Source organism: Tasmannia lanceolata, unplaced genomic scaffold, assembly GCF_043159265.1.
Source record: "Tasmannia lanceolata isolate RefF3 unplaced genomic scaffold, GAP_Taslan_0.1 ptg000029l, whole genome shotgun sequence".
NCBI classification, from domain to species: domain Eukaryota; kingdom Viridiplantae; phylum Streptophyta; class Magnoliopsida; order Canellales; family Winteraceae; genus Tasmannia; species Tasmannia lanceolata.
In genome coordinates this window covers 3,283,553-3,305,415 of record NW_027518706.1, presented here as the reverse complement: position 1 = coordinate 3,305,415, position 21,863 = coordinate 3,283,553, and the positions used below count along the sequence as shown (strand labels likewise).

The window sequence follows — 21,863 nt, the reverse complement described above, 5'->3', positions numbered from 1 at the left end:
TTAGCAAGCTTGTAGACATCTTTTTCACCCTCTTTCCTCCCTAACCTGTGGTAAAAATCCTCATATGCCTTGCCTCTAGCTTCCCTTACTGTCTTCTTAGCTTCTTTTCTATCAAATTTATACTTCTCAATGTTCTCCTCGTTTCTACACTTATGCAAACATTTATAACTCTCTTTTAGACCTAATCGACTTTTGGTCCTCCTCATTCCACCACCATGTGTCTTTAGACGGCGGTCCACTTCCTCTAGATTCTCCAAGTACCTCCTTAGCCACTTTCCTGATATAACTAGACATTCCATTCCACATAATATTAGTCCCCTCATCAAGACTCCAAGGTCCTTCTTTAAGCAGTCTATCCTTAAACATCTTTAGTTTCTCCCCTTTGAGATCCCACCACCTAGTCCTCCTATGTCTAACATCTCTATCTTTTCTCGTCCAACGTTTGATGCATATATCCAAGACCACTAGCCTATGTTTTGTGACTAAACACTCCCCGGGTATGACTTTACAATCTTTACACGCACCTCTGTCCTCTCTCCTAGTGAGGATAAAATCTATTTGGCTACAGTTGTTGCCACTACTAAAGGCTATGGATTGTGTATGATTTGTTAACATCAAATCATATGCCATTGCAAACCCTAAAATATCTTCTCCCGCCTCATTCCTATTGCCAAAACCCAATCCTCCATGAACCCTCTCAAAACCTCCACTAGTTCTTCCCACATGACCATTTAAATCTCCGCCTATAAATAACTTCTCTCCATGTGGTATTCCTTGGACTACTTCATCCATATCGTATCAAAATTTTCTCTTGACAGAATCATATAATCCTAGGGGTGCAAGTTTGGCCCTGTCAGCCCTGTCAGCCCTGAGCCCAAACAGGGTCTGGGCTGGATCTTCCAACCTTGAGGGCGGGTCAGGGTTCAATTTTTAGGCCCTGACTCAGGGTCAGGTCGGGTCGGGTCGGGTTCTGGTTAATGCCTCTGGTCACCTTGACCCGGCCCGACCCGACCCTAAGTTTTCTATTATAGAATTTAACCATCTGTGCATGTTTCTTTTGCTAATATTTTCTATTATCTTGGATTGATGTTTCTTTAGATTATTATTATTAATTGTCTCTGTTGCCCGTCATGTTGTTGAATTCATATTGTCTTATTTTGTTCCATTTCTCGGTTTATTGATCATTTTGTTCTATATGATATGTGGTTGCTTTATTTTTGGCACTCTTAACAGGTATTTGCACTAGGGTCAATCAGGGCCAGCTCGGCCCGGCCCTGCCCAATCAGGACGGGCCAGGACCGTGCTGAGCCCTGTAGGGTGGGCAATGGGTTGAGGTTTTTCGGCCCTGACTTAGGTCAGAGCTGGTCAGGGCCGAGATAATGGGATCCAGGGTTGGGCTAGGGTTTTGAAAACCCGACCCAACCCAACCCTGTTGCAGCCCTATTTAATCATATTTGAGGGGCATACGCACTAATAACGTTAATCGTCTCTTCACCTAATACTAATTTAATTAGAATAATTCTATCACCCTTCCTTGTAACATCTAGAACCTCATCTCTTAGGCTCTTATCTATTATGATCTCTACACCATTTCTATTCCTCTCCTTCCCTGTATACCATAACTTGAAACCTGTATTTTCTATTTCCCTAGCCTTTTCTCCTACCCATTTAGTCTCCTGAAGACATGCTATATTAACTCTCCTTCTATTCAGTGTATCAACTAATTCCCTTAGCTTACCTGTTAGTGAACCTATGTTCCAACTGGCTAAAAGAATCCTACTCTCTTGGTCTAGCTTCCTCGTCCCTCGCACCCGTCCACTAGAGTGCGAGGACCCTTTCCCTTTTTCCACCAACACATTGAAATAAAATCTTCCCCACATTGAAATAAATTGTCTCTGTCTTCTTTTGTACCATTTAAGGATATTTTTAAATTTTTTGAGTGCATTTTTGTGAATTTTCTTGGAGAAGATACCCTGCATACAATCGACAAAGACGTATCTTATGACCCTTTTTTATTGTAAAAATGCTAACGGATGGTGTGGCGTGGGGTGGAAATGAAGACGTCATTTTCTTATTTTTTGATAAATAACAATAAAATTATTAAATAAAGTATTAACAATTATAAGAACTTGCCCGATACATCTAACTCATCTGGAAATGGTAGCAGACTTTTTCTCCGTCTACACTTCAAACATGGCAGCGTATGGTAAAAATCGTAAATCAATGCCTTTAATTGATTGTGTAAGGCTTCGCAGAGCCATATTAGTGGTGTGGTGTTGATTACTGGGATTTTTTTGCCTATAGTTTACAGCTTCATGTTCCTTTTTACTTGATCCAAAGCCTCTTGAGATTACTAACTTGTTGTTGACTTGTTGCAATGTTTTTCATGTTTTTGGACAGTTCTGTCACATGGTGTGGAAGGCTTAATGCAATAGCATGTGCATCTGAGACATGTGCAAGGATTCCAAGGTTTGTATCTTGCAGGCTATACTTCTTCCCCCCCTCAGTATCATGAAAAACATATGAATGGAATTTCCAAGAAAGGAATTCATTCCCATTCCATTGTTGACTTGGTCTTTTGAGGAGTATGACTATAATAATATGCCTTGTGATATGCATATTGTTTATTTTCTATATATATCATATGGCTTTTATAATTAGTAAGAGAGACTATTCTAAACAGAATAACACAGGAAGAGGATAAAGCCTGAAATTCAGAAGGCCCTGAGATCAAATTCCAAGTTTAAAGAATCCTATATGAAAACGTTATGGTTATGCAACCCATCAAGAATGGGATTAGTCTCCTAGTGACTATCCACTTCTTTTCCATAAAGCACATTCATGAGGGTAAGTTATAGATGACCAGTCGTCTCAAATCCCTTCTTAGTGCCTTGGGCTTTGCCCTGAATCAGTGGCCTTGGATGGGCGATCAATAGTAACTATTTACCGATACTTGCCAATGGGGAAACCTCATATTCAATTAGGCCAGTGCCCCCTCTAGTGCTTATACGTATAAGCACTACGTATTAGGGGATGCAATTAATTGGTCTAGGATTTTCTGAGTTAAAAATACAAACAAATTGGAATCCAATATGACTGGAGCTCGCTGAAGCAAACAATGTTCCTTCCATGTTTGCCACACCTGTAAAAATGCCCTTACATTCTCCTTAAGCTTTTCACTACCCATCCTTCATGAAACCTTGACACAACCACAAAGAAATTACACAAGAGGTTTCTAAAACATCTCATTTCGAGACTTAGTTTGGTTTCCTTGATACTTCTCTTAAACTTGTAGCAACCTTCTATCCAGTCACTGTTCTGCCATCCCTGGAGGCTTTGGGCCAGAAAATAGCCTATCTGTTACTTTTTCGTTGCTGCTTGTGAAATTTCTCCCATTGATCTCCACTTCTAGTAACTAAGGGTTGTCATGACCATGGTTTCAAATTTCGGTTTTGGAATGCATTTCGGTCCTCACCGAAACCAAAATTTAGAAATTCTGGCCGAAATCAATCTACCGGCTATTTTATCTCGTAAAGGATTTCGACCGAAATTACCGAAATTTTGGGATAATATTAAATAGTTATAAAAAATCCAGATTTTTGGGTAAAATCCCTTGAATTTCGGATGAAATTTCAGGGTAAATGAAATTTCGGTCAAAATTTCAAAATTTCGGCCAAAATGAACTCCCGCTTCGGGTATTACCGATTTCGGTTTATGTCTCGAAGGTCGAAATTTAAAACCATGGTCATGACACAATGGCTACTTGGTCCTTTTATGATCATACTGGCTTGGCCATATTTATTAAACTCATTCTAAATAGGGACACATTGCAATGAAGTCCTGAATCAAGTCTCTAGGGTCCTCAACCAAGACACAAGTTTAGTTGGGTGTGAATCTTAAGAGGAAATTTCTTAGTTTAAATCCATGTATTTAGGCATGGCAATCATTTCTGTTTTCCCTACACGTAGAAAAGTAAACAAAAGCCGAATAAGAGCATTTGAGTTGGTGGAAAATGCTTAAACTTATAGGCATCGATACCAATTTCCTATATATATATGTGTGTGTGTGTGTGTGTGTGTGTGTGTGTGTGCGCATATTTCATTGCGATTCTTCCGTTAATAATTTTATGACTATTTAGTTTATTGATAACATGCTTCAACATGTTTCTTCAGCTCTAATACGAATCCTCCATTTTGGATACCCATACACATTGTAAACGCAGAGGAATGAGCTGTCTAAACTTATAGGCATCGATACCAGTTTCCTATATGTGTGTGTGTGTGTGTGTGTGCGTACGCGCGCGCATTTCATTGCGATTCTTCCATTGATAATTTTATGACTATTTAGTTTATTGATAACATTCTTCAACATGTTTCTTCAGCTCTAATACGAATCCTCCATTTTGGATACCCATACACCTTGTAAACCCAGAGCGACCGACTGAATGCGCTGTCTTCAATGTCACGGCAGGTATGTAAACCGGGTCCTTGGCATTCTTGAAGCATCTTTGATCCTTCAATTGATAGTCTAAATTAAGTTGATGGTAAGTTGGAGGTATTTGTTGTTGGAAAACATGTTTGCCAACTTAAATAGTTAAATCAAAAGTGGGTTACTTTGTAATTAATTAATTTTTGAATGGTGAAATATTATTAAAAGAAGGCACAAAAGGGGCAAAGACTGAGATGGTCAGGAGAAACATACAAACAGGAGTATTTTTGCAAGTTTGCAATTGAATTTTAATGCCCTCGCCTTATTAAAGTCCCTATTTCTGTTTCCAAGAGCCTATAAAAAAATAGATTTTTTTTCTATCAATTTTTGAATGATAACAATTAATTTATTGAAATAAAAGGCAAGCTTTTGAAATGGCTGATTGTGACGGTTAAAATGAAGAGAATACATCAAAAGATTTTTTTTTTTTGAAATGGTAATCAAATTTCATTGAAAAACAGAAATAAAGATACCAAAACCTTACACGCGGCAGAGATTGCCTCACAAATAAAATCTCCCTTCCCACATCTCCTCGGGGAAGGTAAAAGAAAACTTAGGACAAGGTCTTCAACATCCACCCATCTTTAGCTAGGGTATCCGTCTTGATGCGACTTCCTAGTTAACATGGTAAAATCTCAATCCATGGGCCCACAAACGTCAAGCTTGTCAATGTGATCAGGTACACTGGCCGAATTTGGGGTGAGATCCCGAGTACCCATATTCTTTATAAACTTGGTGGGGGCTGGGGGAGGAACGACCCCCCCCCCCCCCCCCCCCCCCAACAACCAACCAAACCCACACACACGCACACCACCACTCATTGTCATTGAGAGAGTGTTTCAATGGGAAATCTCTAAGCTGGTTAGAGTGCTGATCCGTCACGCTAGAATTCGCAGGTTTGAACCCCTCCCGGTGGAATAAGTCGAAGTTGCGATCTTGTAGTAATTGGGATCTGGCTACTACCACCCTAATATGATGTTATGGAGAGCTCACGACAATTCTATTATGTTAAGGAAGGGTGCCAGAATTGCCAATCTATTCGATTCTATAGATCAAAGGGGTTCAACAACCTCTCAATAGAATTTTCATTAATGTTGCTCCTCATCTTTTCACCTCTAAAGACCTTGAACTCCACAAGAGTCAAACCCCCTTTAGTAACTGTGAATCATCTCCTCCACACTTCCACAATTGCAATTCCACTTCTTCAAAATTTTGCTACTCTTTTTTTCCCTAAGAGCAACAAACACTACCATAACTAATGTCCACATGGTAACACCTATCGGACGGAAAGACCACAGGACTAGGCCTTAAACAACGTTGCTATAGAACCTGACATTAGCCAATTGATCTGAAGAGGTTGTAAAAGGGTACCATATCTCCAAAGTGAATCGACGATAGATGGACATATGTTCCACACATTTTTCCACTCTTAAACAATGAATGCATCTTTTATGAATTGTACCATATCTCCAAACTGAATCGACAATAGATGGACATATGTTCCACATATTTTTCCACCCTTAAACAATGAATGCATCTTTTATGAATTATTCATTTGCAATTAATTAGATGGTTGCTGGTCAAAATTTTGTCAAACCCATCTATTTAAATATTATAATTCGTGATGGATCACCCACACAACCACTTTGTATGGAGAAGGGATAAAGTATACGATAGAAGATATGAATGATGAAAAGATGGAGAATGAGAAATCATGGAGGTTATTATTCCAACTACACATCCAATGTGCCAAAACTCGTAGAGGGACTCATACAAATCATGCATAGGGATGATTTGAATTGAGATAGACCGAAGGGGAAACTCTAGATATGTAGAGACCAAGAGCAACAAGTGGTGAATCAGAGATCCATTGGGGGACCCACATGAAGGGAAATTCCTGCCTGAGATGATATAGATGATATGCTTCATAAGTTGCTGGTCCCCTATGATGATCTTCCCATGCATATCACACCATAAACTCACGGTAGCCCTGGGCGACACCGCTGAATTCCAAATGTTTGGAAAACGAGGTGTAGGGTGGACAAACGAGTAATAGGATTTAACTAAACTAAACTCAACTAAGTCTTTGTCCAAAACTAGGTGGGGTCGGCTAATGAATTCTTTAGAAAATTCTCATAGAAAGAAAATTTAAAAATCAGATTGGTTGGGACACCACACAAAATCGTCTTGTGAGTCCCGGACTGGTAAGTTGAAAGACCATAGTCTCTTATCCATGTCTGGATACTCCTACAAAGCGCTAGAAGAATCTCTAGGTCAAAGGATCGGGGATTTGGAGGAGTTCATAGATCTATTTAGATAATTCACCACAGACCCACATTGGGCATTGGGTTAATTGCCTTGGCAAAAATACTGGGGTACTCCTAAGAAAAAGAAGTGTAGTGCATCACCTATTTAACCAAAAGCGGGTATCCTCCACATTACCTACAGAACGATAGATGTTCTAAGAGAACAGAGCATATTTTTATGCTACCAACCCAAGTTGGTTGTTACACTTGCTTCCAATTAACAAGATGGACCCTCCCGAGAGGGGAATATCATTCCAGAGAAAATTCCTTTGGGGTTTGTTTGGTTTTGCGGCATAGACTTCGAGAGTAGTAGAATAAGCAGTCAATAGGGAGTAGACAAGCATTGACTTTTCCTGGAATTACCTCAGTTAATAATGGTAAGTAGTGTTTGGTTGCATGGCATAGAGTCGGAGAGCGGGGGTTTCATTACCAATATAGAGAGAGGGAAGCGAGAGATAACACCATTCCCAAGAAATTTCAAGCAACATTCCACTTTTTTTTGTGGATTTTTGCATGGATGTTATGAGGGGACAAGAAAGAGAGAAAAAGCACCATTCTCAAGAAATTTCAAGCAACATTCCACTTTTTTGTGGATTTTGGCATGGATGTTATAAGGAGGGGACAGAAATGCCACAACAGCTCCTCCGAGGGTTTGGATCTGGAACTTTGAAGGGGCCTTCACTATGAAATCGTTCTACTTCAATCTTGTATCTTGTTTTGCACCCTCCAAAATTGCCAAAGTGTGGGCCATCCAAGCTCCTCCAAGGGTTTGTATATTCGGCTGGGCAGCTGTCCTTGAAAGAATTCAGACGATTGATTTCTTGAGAGCTAGGAAGATGTTGATCATCGACCACTGTGCTCTACGCATAGACCTGGCAAAATGGGACCTGTACCCGCGGGTACACCCGGCCCGCAGGGGTACGGGTACCAATTTCATTACCCGCGAAAAAAATACCCGCACCCAACCGTACCCGTGACCCGCGGGTGGGTCTAGGTTGGGCGTTGGTGCCCGCAGGTTTACTCGTAAGTGTTAAAAAATATCTATTTGGTTGTTTTTTATGTAAGAAATGGTGAAACTGTGGCATCCTTTTCGATTTTTCCAAGTTCATTCAAATGTCCCAAGTTCCTGTGAATCAGTGCCACAGGTGACTGGTATCTTTGGTTGTACCAAAACAAACACTTGTTAAAATAAATGAGAAATTGTATGATGAATGGGCGTATAAACATGAACTCATCATCCCATCCTTAATATTTGATCCAACAACAATTGACTTGTTAAGAAGTTGCTGTTGGATTAAATATCAGGGGTTGTACATCGAACGTACCACCTTTATGTGTTCATACACCCATTCATCATATAATTTCTTTTGGTAAATATATATATAATTTCTTCTTTAAATTTGCCGGGTTACCTGCGGGTATACCCAACCCACCCGGGTGGGTTCCGGGTTCTTGAACGGCTACCCGTACCCGCGCTGGGATTTCTTACCCGTACCCGCACGGGTAACACCCGTACCTGCGCGGGTTACCCGTTTGCCAGGTCTATCTATGCATTGAGGCCGAGGAATCTGTGGGCCACTTATTTTTGCATTGTAAGGTGGCTAGAGAAGTTTGGAGTCAAATTCTAGCAAGATTTGATGATATATCGCGGTCTTTCTTGTTAAGCTCTTGGAAAGTTCGTCAGGAGTTCCGTGGAAGAAAAAAGGGAAGATCTTATGGAATTTATCCTTCCTAGATACCATATGGATTTTATGGAAAGAGCGTCATGCGCTGGTTTTCAAAGGTTATTCCAAGGGTCCACAATTTTTTAACAATAAGGTGATTGCTTCCATAATCTCTCGGGCAAGGACTATCCCTTACTTTAGATTTGTCTCGGCCTATGATCTTTGGTTTGGATGAAAGGAGACTTGCCGTGATTTTGAATGGGAGTCTAAAATAGTTCACGATTGGGAACCCCTGCCGGCCAGATTTTTTAAGCTAAACTTTGATGGCGTCATCTTGGGAAACCTGTGTCCTTCTGGTATTGGGGGCGTTCTTAGAGATGATCAAGGTGTGGTTGTGTGGGCTTTTTCAGGCCTTATAAGTTTGGCGGATGCGAGTGAGGCGGAAGTGCGAAAGGTCCACCATGGAATTAAATTGCTTGAAAGCATCGATCTTGATAAAGTGGAGGTAGAAGGAGACTCTCTTAATGTGATTAGATGGCTGAAGGAGTCCCATTCGTAACCTTGGCGCTTTGTGTTTTTTTTATGAGATTCAGGATAGTGTCTGGAGCCAATTTATCTTTCTGCCATGTTCGCAGATCGGCTAATGCGGTGGCTGGCTCTCTAGCTAGAGCTGGGGTTTCGATTTGAAATACAAGTGTGATAATCCAAGAGGGGAGAGGGGGTGAATTGGTCAATTAGAAATTTTAGGCTTAATTAAGGGAAATTAAAATTAATCTTCTAATTAAGCACTAATTAGTCTAACCCTTGTTAAAATATGTATATCAATAAAAGCTAGGATTTAGACTTTCTAATCATGCACATTTACTAACCTTTGTTCAAATGAATATCATAATGCAATTAGGGTTTATAACATTTAACACAAGTGCATTTACTAACCCTTGTTCAATTAAGGCATAAACACAAGTAAGGTTAGAGATTACCAATCACCACGCGTGGAAGAGAAGGAAAGGAAGAGAGAGAGAGACAATGCACACCACAATGAGGACACCAAGATTTTATAGTGGTTCGGTCACAACTTGACCTACTCCACTCTTCCAAGTTTGGCTCCTTGAGTACTCCACTATGGTGAGATTTCAAGCCTAATCTCGAATCTCTTACAATAAGCTTTTCCATTCTCAAGGGCCAAAGCGAAGCCCGTGGCAGGAACCCTTGGCAAGGGAATCAAACCCTCACACATGATTCACCTTTCTTCACGGGCCGAATCGGAGACCCTGTTCTTCACCTTTCTTTACGGGCCGAAGACAAGACCCTCACATGAAGAACAAATAAAGAGAAAAACTCTCTTGCCTCTTAATAGGTGGATTACAAAGTTGAAAGCTCACAATCACTCCCAAGAAATAAGCAAAAGAAAAGCCCTATGGAGTGCCTCTTGAAAGAAAGTGTAAATACAAGTTCAAAGAGGTTTTTGCTTTTGAAATAAAACTTGAAGCTCAAAGAGAAATGGGATTTGATCTTTCTCAAAATGGTCAAAAGCTTGTGGAGATAGGTTTTAATCATGTATATATAGTGTATTTGAAAATATGACCGTTTGGGGTAAAACTGTAAATAAATGGCTTGAAAAAGTCAAGCAGAAAACGCCTCAACGGCTAGTTTGCTTGACTGCGGCGGTCGACCGGGCTACAACGGTCGTTCGCTCCTATCGGGCGCCCTATTCTATTTTCAAATTTCTTACCGTCGCGGTCGACCGCCACATGACGGTCGTCCGACGAGGGCTTACTGTTTGCTCAGAAAATTTGGCTCAAAAACCTATCCCGGTCGACCGACCCACAGCGGTCGCCCGCCCTAGACCAAATTGGATTGTTCTGTTTGAAACAGAAGCACATCCGCGGTCGCTCTCGATAAAATTCGAGAGGCCTGGATTTCCAGGTTCCATCCCGCGGTCGCCCGGCATAGCCCGGTCGACCGGCCCTGAGTGAAATTCCATTTTAACTTTAAAATTGAGGGGCTTTTGGGCTATTGTCTTTGGGCTTAAGTCCATGGTTTTCAAACACATTTTTGGGTGTGTTGACACGAGGGGTGACCGAGAGGGAGAGGAGAGCGGAGAGGGAGAGGAGAGCGGAGAGGGTGGGTGACCGAGAGGGAGAGGAGAGCGGCGACACGAGGTTTAGGGCATGGAGGCATGCGGAGGCGGCGGAGAGAAGAAGAAAACAGAAGGTCTTCAATGGAGGTCCCTAGGGCACGCTAACCCTAGGGCTCTGATACCATGTTGAGAGAAAAGAGTTAGAGAAAAAATAACGAGTTGAGAAGTCCATTATGCCCTTAGGCATATCACACACTCTAACAAATAACTTGATAAGCATGCATTAGATTTTTGTTTTCCCTATAGGGATAGAGATTTTCAGCCTCTCTGGAGTACAAACATTCTGGGTTGTCATTTTCTGGGTGACTTCACTGAAAGCACATATTTTATGTACCATTGTGCAACCATGTTGGATTACAAACTTTTGCCTGGCTTGTAGTGTTCTTTTGAGATTCGGCCATCATTGTTCTCACTTTATGCCCTACTCACATGGCCTGTTTTCTAGAAATCATCCTAATAGCCTGTTCTCTGCCTTTTTATGTATGAATCTTAACATGTTGTTCAGTGGATGTTCTCTGTATCTGATATATCTTTTGAATTTTGATTTCAGTTAGGTGGCCGAATTTTCTTTGTGTTTGCTCAGTTTTTTCATCAGGTTCTGTCCAACTTCACTGGTCTGAGTGGCCTCCTCAAAGTAATGCAACCTCAAAATGGTTTTCTACAAGCAAAGGACTATTGGGAGCTGGGCCTAGTGGTATCATGGCTGCCGATGCAATCATAACTGAGGCAGGCACCATGCATGTTGCTGCTGTTCCAACTGTAAACCGATCTACAGTTGTTGTTTGGGAAGTTATGCCTGGACCTGGCAATAATTTTCAGGCAATTGCTAAGACAACTACGAGCGATGGGGTTCCACCTTCTCTGAATCCTCCTTGTTGGACGGGTTTTGCCCCTTTGGCTGCATATTTATTCAGTTGGCAAGAGTATTTAGTAGTGTCTGGAGGAAAGGAAGGAGTGACGCCGACTGATCAAGAATTCAGTGAGACAATTTCACTTCATTGTTCCCCAGTTTCAAATTTTTCTGCATATGTGAGCCGTGAAGCTGCTGCTCAATCGGATGCAACAACATGGGGTTCTGGAGTTGCTGCTGTTGCTTTTGATCCAACCCGAGGTGGATCGATGATAGCTGTCGTGATTGTTGAAGGTATCTATCTATATGTTCTTTTTAAAATTTAAACGAAGGCTACTAAATTATGTTGAGACTAATGGGGTGCACTCTCCACACTCTACTTCTATACCTTTTGATCCAACCCGAGGTGTACCAGTGATAGCTTTAGTGGTTGTTGAAGGTATCTATGCATATCCTTTATATTGAGCTGAAACACAATCCTAAGTTTTCTTTTTGAAATTTAAACGAAGGCTAGTAAATTATGTTGAGACTAATGGGGTGCACTCTGCACTCTGTACTTATATACTTCATCATTAGAGAACTTGTTACTTATTCTTGGTTATGCTATAGTTCTTTGTCAAGGTTTTTCCTTTTAATGGTGCTTCATTTGTGTAGGTATTTCTGGAGTTTTGACTTTTAAAATGTAAATAACTTTCATTCCTTCTCTCTAAAAGTATTTCTTATTTTTCATTGTCAGAAGATACAGGTTTTGTTACTTAATTTTTTACCCTATGCTTGTTTCCGTATTTTTCTATTGGTAACACTTTCTTTTGTTTCCAAAGTACTTGTGAATTGTGAATTGTGAAAGCATGTAGTAAGCTTGGAAATGCATGTAACTTTTTTTTTGCCTTCTTACAGGGCAATACATGTCCCCTTATGACCCTGATGAGTGGCCATCAATCACGGGATGGCGAGTTCAATGTTGGGAATCCTCTCTTCAACCTGTTGTTCTTCATCCAATTTTTGGTAGTCCCGCTTCAAATTATGGGGGGCAGGCACCCATGCACACAGTTTGGTCGACCAGAGTGAATAAAAGCATTCCACCAATGGGTGACTGCAAGTGTCCCCAAGCAGCTGCTGCTGGGGTACAAAGTTTGTCTGAGAAGGCGGCAAACCGGCTTAGTTTTGATCCCTATGATCTGCCGAGTGATGTTCGAATGCTAGCTCAACTTGTTTATTCTGCTCATGGTGGTGAGGTTGCTGTTGCTTTTCTCCGGGGTGGGGTCCACATATTTTCTGGGGCAAGCTTTGGTCCAGTTGATAGCTATCACATAAATGTTGGTTCTACAATTGCCGCCCCTGCCTTTTCTTCTACTAGCTGCTGCTTGGCTTCCGTTTGGCATGACACCAGCGGGGACCACACTATTCTGAAGATAATACGTGTTCTCCCTCCTGCTGTTCTCAGCACTCAAGTGAAAGTCAATTCTGCAACATCGGAACGTGCTATCGCAGACAGGTGTGTGACGCATAAGCATGGTTTTAAATTTCGGTTGAAACCCAAACCGATTTCACGAAATCTACCAAATCTCGGAAATTTCTGGAAATTGAATTTTTTTAAATGAATATAGTATTATTCCGAAATTTCAGATATAATAAAATCTTACTTTTTTTATTACAGTATTTCGGCCGAAATTTCGGTTTCGGCCAAGGCCAAAATTGGGACCGAAACCGAAATTTAAAACCATGCGTATAAGTTATGAATAATACAATATTATTTATTGCTGTACCTGCAATAATCCAATTCTCATATATCGTATTTGTTGTCCGAGTCTGACCAGGTTTTGGTGGAGTCTTTTGATTGGAGTTGATTGGTGGGATGCTGTTGGCTGTACACAGAGTGCTGCGGAGGATGGCATTGGTAAGATGATGGTCCTATTTTCTTTGATATAATAGCAGGAAAGATGATATAAGCATTTAATTTTCCTTTGGAAATTGAGTTTGATAAGCAGGTGCTCCTGTTTTCTCTGATATAATAGCAAGAAAGATGATATAAGCATTCATTTTCCTGAGGAAAAAGAGTCATCTGAATCGTATATTCTATGGTTGTTTTTAAGTCGGTGCTCATTATTTGTTTGTTGGTGCACACCTTTCACATGCAATTATCTCTCTGATTACAGCTTCTATCTCTTGTATATTAGTAAAAAAAGGCACATGCGATGCATTTAAGGAAAGAAAAGAAAGGATTCTTTAAGAGGATAAACAAGGAAAAAAATTCTAACGTCCTAATCTAAAATTAATATTTAATTCTTCATTTACTATACCCTTAAATATCTGCTTCAGTATCTTCATATATCTTTCTTTTCAAAAAAAAGAAAAATATGTATATATATATATATATATATATATATATATATATATGAGGAAAGGGATCCTGCAAACGTGTGCAGGTAAGTTACCTGCACACGTTTGCTAAAACAGGGTGGGGGGCCACATTTTTGGGGGGATCAAAACCATTCATATGGAAGGCCCTTACATGGATAGGGTGTGGCCCAAAAATTAGCCCCATTGGATCGTCCTAACCCAATCAAAGGTGGGGGGGGGGTGGACAGACACTGTGTGTCCATGTTTCTGCCCATTTTTCCCCTCCACAAATGGCAGGTTTAGGATGATCCAATGGGGCTGATTTTTGGGCCACACCCTATACATGGAAGGGCCTTCCATATGAATGCTTTGGACCCCCAAATAATGTGGGCAGGGTTGGGCCCCCAACCTGTTTTTGCAAACATGTGCAGGAACCCTTACCTGCACACGTTTGGAGGTAAGGTGTATATATATATATATATATATATATATATATATATATATATATATATATATATATATAGAGAGAGAGAGAGAGAGAGAGAGAGAGTTGCTGTGCTCTAGCGCAGCTAAGCTTAGCTGAGCTCGAGCACAAAAACAGGGTGGGGCCACATTTTTGCGTGGGATCCAAAGCATTCATTTGATGGGCCCTTTCATGGATAGGGTGTCCACCAAAAATCAGCTCCATTGGATCATCTTAGGGTGTCCATTTGAGGGGCCAAAACTGGACAGATTTGTGGACAAACAGTATCTGTCCATTTTTGGCCCCACAAATGGGCACCCATTGGTGATCCAATGGAGCTGATTTTTGGTAGGCCCCCCATCCATGATGGGGCCTTCCAAATGAATGGTTAGGATCACCCCCCAATGTCCCCACCCCCCTGTTTCTGTGCTCGAGCGCAGCAACTCTTTTCTCATATATATATATATATATATATATATATATATATATATATATATATATATATATATATATAAAGGGGAGAGAGAGAGAGAGAGAGAGAGAGAGAGAGAGAGAGAGAGGGTAAAGTGCAACAGAAAGTGAAGGGGGTTATGGTATGAGAAGAGAGAGTTAAGAAAGGCTTCGTTGTCAGTTTCGAGGGAGGGAGGGAGGGCTTATCATTTAATGATTGGTTTTCTAGAGAGGAATCTGTACCATTTAGAGAAGCTGAAGCATCACCTTCTCTATAGGGAATATTTAGAATTAGTTGATCTTAAGAATCACCTATGTTGGAGGGATTATTAAAACTTATTTGATTTTAAGCGTCTCCTACGTTGTACAGATTATTAACTCTGTTGTCATAGAGCAGCATCACCTATGTTCTAGGCTCAACTCAACTCAACTCAACAAAGCCTTTTTCCCAAACTAGTTGGGGTTGGCTAAATGAATACTTTAGAAAAAAAATTTCTATAAGATTCACTTCATAGAAGAGTGGCAAAGTTTACGGTCGGCTGCTAACGTGACGCCAACCCTCCTCCTTTATCCTGGCTTGGGGACAGGCTGTCAAACACAGGCGGAGTTATCACCTACGTTCTAGGGTTTATTAAAAATTATTTGATCTTAAAAATTAAGCACCTCCTACGTTATACAAATTATTAAAATTACTAGATTTTTCTCTAGAAAACCTCTCTTTAAATCAAAATCCATTCCTCCCACTTTTTTTCTATTTGTTCAAGCCGACAATCGGTGATTGAATGCGGTACAAAAGAAAAATCTCATGGAAACAAAATAAAACTCTGAAAATAAAAATAATACGGTGCTTACCTTTTAGCAGGATCAATGATCAATGGACTCTAAATTTCTTTAACCTCTTAGAAATTATGATGCTTACCTTTTAGAAGGATCAATGATCAATGTACTCAAAATTTCTTTCACCTCTTAGAACAAAAAAAAACCTTGAATAGGTCACATTTTTACGGATGTCTTGGTTCAATCCTGCATAAGGAGAGATTGAAGAGGATGTTAACCACAAAATAAGAGCAGGTTAGATGAAGCGGAAGCATGCTTTAGGAGTTCCGTGCGACCATAAAATACCTACCAAGTTGAAGGGAAAGTTTTATAAGACAGCTGTGACGCCAACCATGCTGTACGGCTCAGAATGGTGGGTCACCAAGATGCAGCATGTGCATAAGATGAGTGTAGCGGAGATGCGAATGCTTAGATGGATGTGCGGCCACACAAGGTTAGATAGAATTAAAAATGAAAACATCCGTAAAGAAGTGGGGGTGGCACCAATTGAGGAGAAGATGAGAGAGCACCACTTAAGATGGTTTGGCATATCCAACATAGGCCTTTGGATGCTCCAGTGAGAAGAAGTGACTCATGTCAAGTTGATGGAGTAAAAAGAGGAAGGGGTAGACCGAAAACAACTTGGTTAGAAATGGTGAGGAAAGACTTGATGGCTAGGAACATAACAGAGAACATGATCTTGGATAGGAGAGAATGGAAGAAAATGATCCATGTAGACGAACCCAACTAGTGTCAAGATTAGACTTAGTCAATTTGAACCAGGTAGATTCTTTCACCTTCTTCATGAAAATTTTCTAAAGGATTCATTAGCCGACCCCAACTAGTTTGGGACAAAGGCTTAGTTGAGTTGAGTTGATTATGAGTAATGGCAATCCATCTGTAAGCACACCTTGTATGAGTAATGGTAATCCATTTGTAAGCTTCTCGCATTCATTATCTTATAATTCTCTATATTGGAAGGAAGTGAAAATTTTTGGTAGATGTGGATGTAAGAAGCAATCATGAATTGTATTGTCTTTTAGATCCATATAGGGGTCGTGATAAAAAGAGGAGCCTTGAGAATGAATGACATTGTTTTGAATTTCAGGGGAGAGTGGAGACTTGTGAAGATTCAATTTTTTAGAATGAGGGGAGAGAGAGTCAGTTTAATGAGGAACATATCATGGGGAGTGGTGAGTTTTTTAAGGGCAGTTAAAAACATAAAAGGGAGAGTTGTAGGAAGAGATGCTAGTTGAATGAGTGGAAGTTATGGTTTGAGAGGAAAATAAATGAGGAGATCAATGATGAAGGATTCAAAATTTGTTTGTAAGTTTCTTAACAAATCATCGAGATGAATGAGGAAGGATTCAAAATTCTTCACGAATGGTTCTTTACGAGTCTCCAATTTTTTTAAAATAACAGTTTGAAACTCTTGGTGATCTATGTCACAAATATCTCCCATATTTTCAAAATATAGCGTTTTTATCGCGAGATTTTGATAAAACAACAAAATCCCGAACTAATCCCGTGATTTTAAAAATATAGCGATATTTCCATTTTTATCATAAAATATCCTGATAAAATCGCGATATTATCCCGATATTTTAATTTTACCGTTTATTTCCCGATATAAACCCCAAAAAATTAATAAAAATTAATATCTCCCGAGATTTTCCCTTGCCGAGAAATTCCCGAGAACGACATTTGTGACATAGTTGGTGATAGATGTATTTGTTCATAAGGGGATGTGTGGAGATTGGGGTTATGGGAGACCTTTTGAATTTAAAAATAACAGAAGCAGCAGAAAGGAGTATAGAATACATAGGATCTCTACTCCCTCTTTACCTTTTCTTTACCACCATTGCCAAAGGGAGTTCTTCGAACACCCTTGTCAAAATGGGGAAGAATCGTATGGAGCTGCCCAATTTCAACTGATAAAGAATGGAAAGAAGATTGCAGCATTCGTCCCCAACAATGGTTGCTTGAACTACATAGAGGAAAACGATGAGGTATTGATTGTGGTGTTGGTCTAAAAAGTCATGTTGTGGGGTGTGAAACTACAAGTTAAGGTGTTGGAGAAGGTGTTATTAAATCTTTTATACTTTAACACTCCCCCTCACGTGTGGCCCCTCTTTTTAGGTTTAGCCTTCACGTGGCACATGTGGCCCCTCTTTTGGGTTTGGCCATTGCATGTGGATTTTTACCATCAAGGAGGTTTGAACTAAGGACATTTGCTCTGATACCATGGGAAACAACCAATTACTCCAAAAGCTTAAGCTGTTGGAGAGGGTGTTATTAAATCTTTTATACTTTAACGTGGGGGATACACCGGAGTCCGGAGTTTGGTTCAAAGTGGTCAATGTTTTTGGCATGTCACTTTTTGGCACTTTTCAAGGAGAAGAGAAGCAGTCCTAAAAAAATTTCCCCTTATAATTTCATGTACTAAGATTACTAGTTTTGGACGTGTTGAAACCCTTGTTGACATGTGTCCACAGCCATGTCCCCGTCGATACATGTTGACACAGGTTTATGCTTGATGCAGCGAGTGTCCACGGATCATTTGCTTCTCACATCTGCGTCTCTTTACTATGGTTGTGAGACTCATTATGGCCATCAAATGCAGTCTGCTCTATTTACTTTTTTTTAAAATTTTTTTTGCATAGCTTCAATAGGTGAAATTGCTGCATTGCTGTGTTTTGATATAAAATTTGGTGTATGATTTCAGCTGAATGACCAGGATATGTGGGACTTATCTGCTAAACCATCTCTTCCTTGATAAAATGAATGAGATAGCATTCTACCATGAATAATATTCTGGAATTTCTGTTCAGCCCACTATTTCATCATTTAGTAAACTGATTTTTTCTGTTATGATTACAATGAGAATGTAAAATTGATAGCCTATGCTTAGTTTGTTGGAGTTCTGGTGTAGATTCTAATCATATTCCAGTCTTACTGTTGTTTCAGGTCTGGCTTTAGTTTTAAACTTAATCTCTTCTAGTTCATGCTTTCAATTCATTATGTCTATGACGCATGGATTCTACTAATTTTCATGATGTTTTCTTCATATGGAATCCAACGCAGCGCTAGTTTTCAGACGTTGCAATTTTTATGATGCCGAGATTGTGTCCATACTATGTGCAACTTCAACACAGAAAAGTCAGTGCTTGTAAATGTTTCTTGAGCTGGTAAACTCAAATGGAAACAGGGAAGGATTTGTTTCTCGGAGTCATGAATGTTCCCATAATTTGGGAACTTTTTTGTGTTTGTAAGGTTTTTATTTTCAGATTTCAGAGCAGAGTCAAGATATCATCTATCATGAGATAAGTCAGACCAGTCTGACAGGATATATGAAAAGATGGATCGATGGCACCTCTTACATAAAATGTGTTCCTTTTAAGCGCCCAGGAATGGAAGTTGTTTCCCAAATTATGGTTCTATGTTTCTCATTTGTCTCCCATTTTGCATTTGCGCTTTTTTCTTCAATGGTATTATTTATTGAAAAACCTTTACTATGGTCATACTGATCTATAATATATACTAACCATTTTTCTTTCCATTGTCACTCATTTTCTTTCCAAGAAATTATTTATTGAAAAACCTTTTGCATCGAATTTTTTCCAGGGTAGAATTTTTTTACACCTCAATCATAGCATGGTTGGGGCCCATCATTTACAACACATGTTTTATAAGGTGAGGTCCATTTTACACCCATGCATAACATTGGTTGGGTCCACAATTTGACACCTCATGTTTTGATATGGTAGAACCATCATCTCTACTTAAACCCATGCATATGGTGGCGCTCACCATTTTACACCATATGTTTGATAGGGCGGGGGTCCACCAACTCAACTCGAACCCCTGCATCAAGTGGGTGGCCCACAATTTTACCTCATGATTTGATGGGGTGGGTCACACGATATACTCTGAGTTCCAATGTATAGGGTGAGGGACACCATTTTACACCTCATGTTTTGATGGGATGTGGCATGATTTGACACCCATGCATAGCATTGGCCAAGAATGCTAGTATGTATACAAAGTCATTATTTTCAGGTCGATTAGTTTCCATTATTTCTCCTCTACTGTATTTGGTTCGGGTAGTATTCCTGGCATTTGATATTTTGAATAACAATCACTTCTTATGGATATGGTAATTCTTCGTAGGATGTATGATGTTTTCTTGGTAATGAGTGAGGCTTCATAAGAAAATATTTCTTATAAATGTCCTTCATTCTTGTTACAGTGTCTCTAAACACTGTGATTCCTTGCATTTGATATTTTGAATGATAATCACTTCATATGGATATGGTAATTCTTCGTAGGATGTATGGTGTGTTTTCTTGATAATGAGTGAGCCTTCATATTTCTTATAATGTCCTCCATTCTTGTTACAGTGTCGCTAAACAGTGTGATTGCAGTACTGGATGCTGATTTCCATTCCCTTCCATCTAAACATAGGCAAATACATGGCCCCGTATGTTTCTGTCTTCTTTCTGAGATTGTTAGCTTCCCTGGAAATATTTGAATCATTCTGTTGATGGTTGAGATCTGATCACACTTGCTGAGGATCTGTCTTCGCAACAAGTCCATTCTATAGTTACTTTCTTGATCAAAAAAATGTTTGTTACTTTCTGTAATCACTCGTCATATCTTGCTAACATTTTTTTGTTTCTGCTAATGATATTCATTTTCTTTTGGATTTTGGTCAGTAGAGATATTCTTATCTAGCTTCTGAAATAATAAATGTGGTGTTTTGGTTCCAAATTTGTTAGATATTAGCTTTCCATGGAATATGTGATTCTAGTAAATCTACTAGGAATTCCACCGAAGTAGAAAACATGCTAGAGAATCGAACAATCGTACACATCATATAGATCTTCACAAACAATGTTAGCGAGACCAACAATATATTTGCACGACCTGAGTAGGGAAAACCAAACACCATAGAAGAAAACTTGTAACTATTCATTGACCTACTAACGATTGGTATACAATAAATTTCTTGCGTTATATCAACCTAAATACATATAAATTTTACTATAGAGCATACCAAAAACAAAATAAAAAATTTGTATTGGATGTTGATACCCAATATAGTGTAGGTCAGGATTGGAGATTAGCCGGGTTCACACTTGGCTTGTGCTTTTCCTCGCTTTGATTCATTATTAGTTTCGAGGGCCGAAACCTCTTCTTTTTGTTCTTCGTTGTCCAACTGAGTTTCGTATTGTTTTTTAGAGAACAGCACGGTGAGCGACTCTGAGTCAAGTTCACTTTCCTGATTATTGTCCAGTGGTGGAACATCGGCCTGTTCTGAGATGGGTTCATATGGCTTGGGATCATACTCGTCATTTGTAAATCTGCATACCTCCCATTTATCTCCTAATATTTAGTGTGTGCCAGAGATAGATGATGCTCATAAGGGTTCGAAACCTAGTTTCCTTTTGCCTAATTCATTTAGGGCTTAGTCTGGTTGTCCTGAAGACATTGAAGGATGAAAAGAATCCCCTTCCAATGTGGAAGAAGGTTTGAATATAAATGGCCAAACTGCATCTCCATTTCCGGAATGCAAGCTGGAAGCTGATAATCCTAAGGTATAGAAAGAATGTAGAGCTGGGTCCAGAAGGGAGGAACCTATAAAGTTGGCCTGAAAAATACCGGAGGAAAATTGCTAACAGAAACTCAATCCACAACTCACCTCGGTCCCCACCAAAAAAAAACAGGGTGGAGTCCAAAGGCATCCCAAGACAAAAGTCAGAGTCCGCCGAAGCATGAGGGAGTTGGATCAAAATGAAGAAGAAAGAAGAAGGTGACAGAACGGAATCTGACACCAAGGATCCATGGTACAGATCTGATGTGGGGTCAACATCAGATTGAAGATTTTCTAAAGATTCAAGGATTTTGATATGCAAAAGTACAGCCTGGATGAGGGCACTAGACTATGCGAAATCAGGGGAAATGTCGAAAAAATGTCACATTCATTACCGGAGCTAATGAGGCTTTCAAAGGTTATTTAATTTCAATCTTTACAGTTATGGTTCCAGCTAGTTCGGATTCAAACATGACTGCATAAAAATAATAACTCTTTACCTGATAAAAATAATGTTTTAGTATAGAACTTAATAACTCTATACTTGACGAAGGCATTATTCAAGCCTTTTTTTTCCCTAATGGCCTATCAAACCTATTGAAACTTTACCAAAAATTAAATAAAAGTCACTAAAAATCTTCATAAATCCTAATGAACTAGTTCACCAAATTTTGTGATGAGTGGAGCTTTGTAGAGCCCACTATTGAGGCTAGCAGGATGTTCTATTCCCCACTAGCCTACTTTTCAACCTTA

At 39.7% G+C, this 21,863-nt stretch overlaps 1 protein-coding gene across 1 annotated transcript in view; it reads left to right on the top strand.

The window, feature by feature from the left end:
• The first annotated feature begins 2,157 nt into the window (after positions 1-2,157).
• Positions 2,158-21,863, top strand: part of LOC143859428 (mediator of RNA polymerase II transcription subunit 16-like) — a 43,688-nt gene continuing 23,982 nt past the window's right edge. The window contains exons 1-7 of the mRNA XM_077370139.1: positions 2,158-2,201; positions 2,401-2,469; positions 4,382-4,470; positions 11,149-11,742; positions 12,346-12,943; positions 13,266-13,345; positions 19,918-19,997. Of these exons, the coding sequence (XP_077226254.1) occupies positions 2,158-2,201; positions 2,401-2,469; positions 4,382-4,470; positions 11,149-11,742; positions 12,346-12,943; positions 13,266-13,345; positions 19,918-19,997 (1,554 nt within the window). The remainder of the gene's footprint in view (positions 2,202-2,400; positions 2,470-4,381; positions 4,471-11,148; positions 11,743-12,345; positions 12,944-13,265; positions 13,346-19,917; positions 19,998-21,863) is intronic.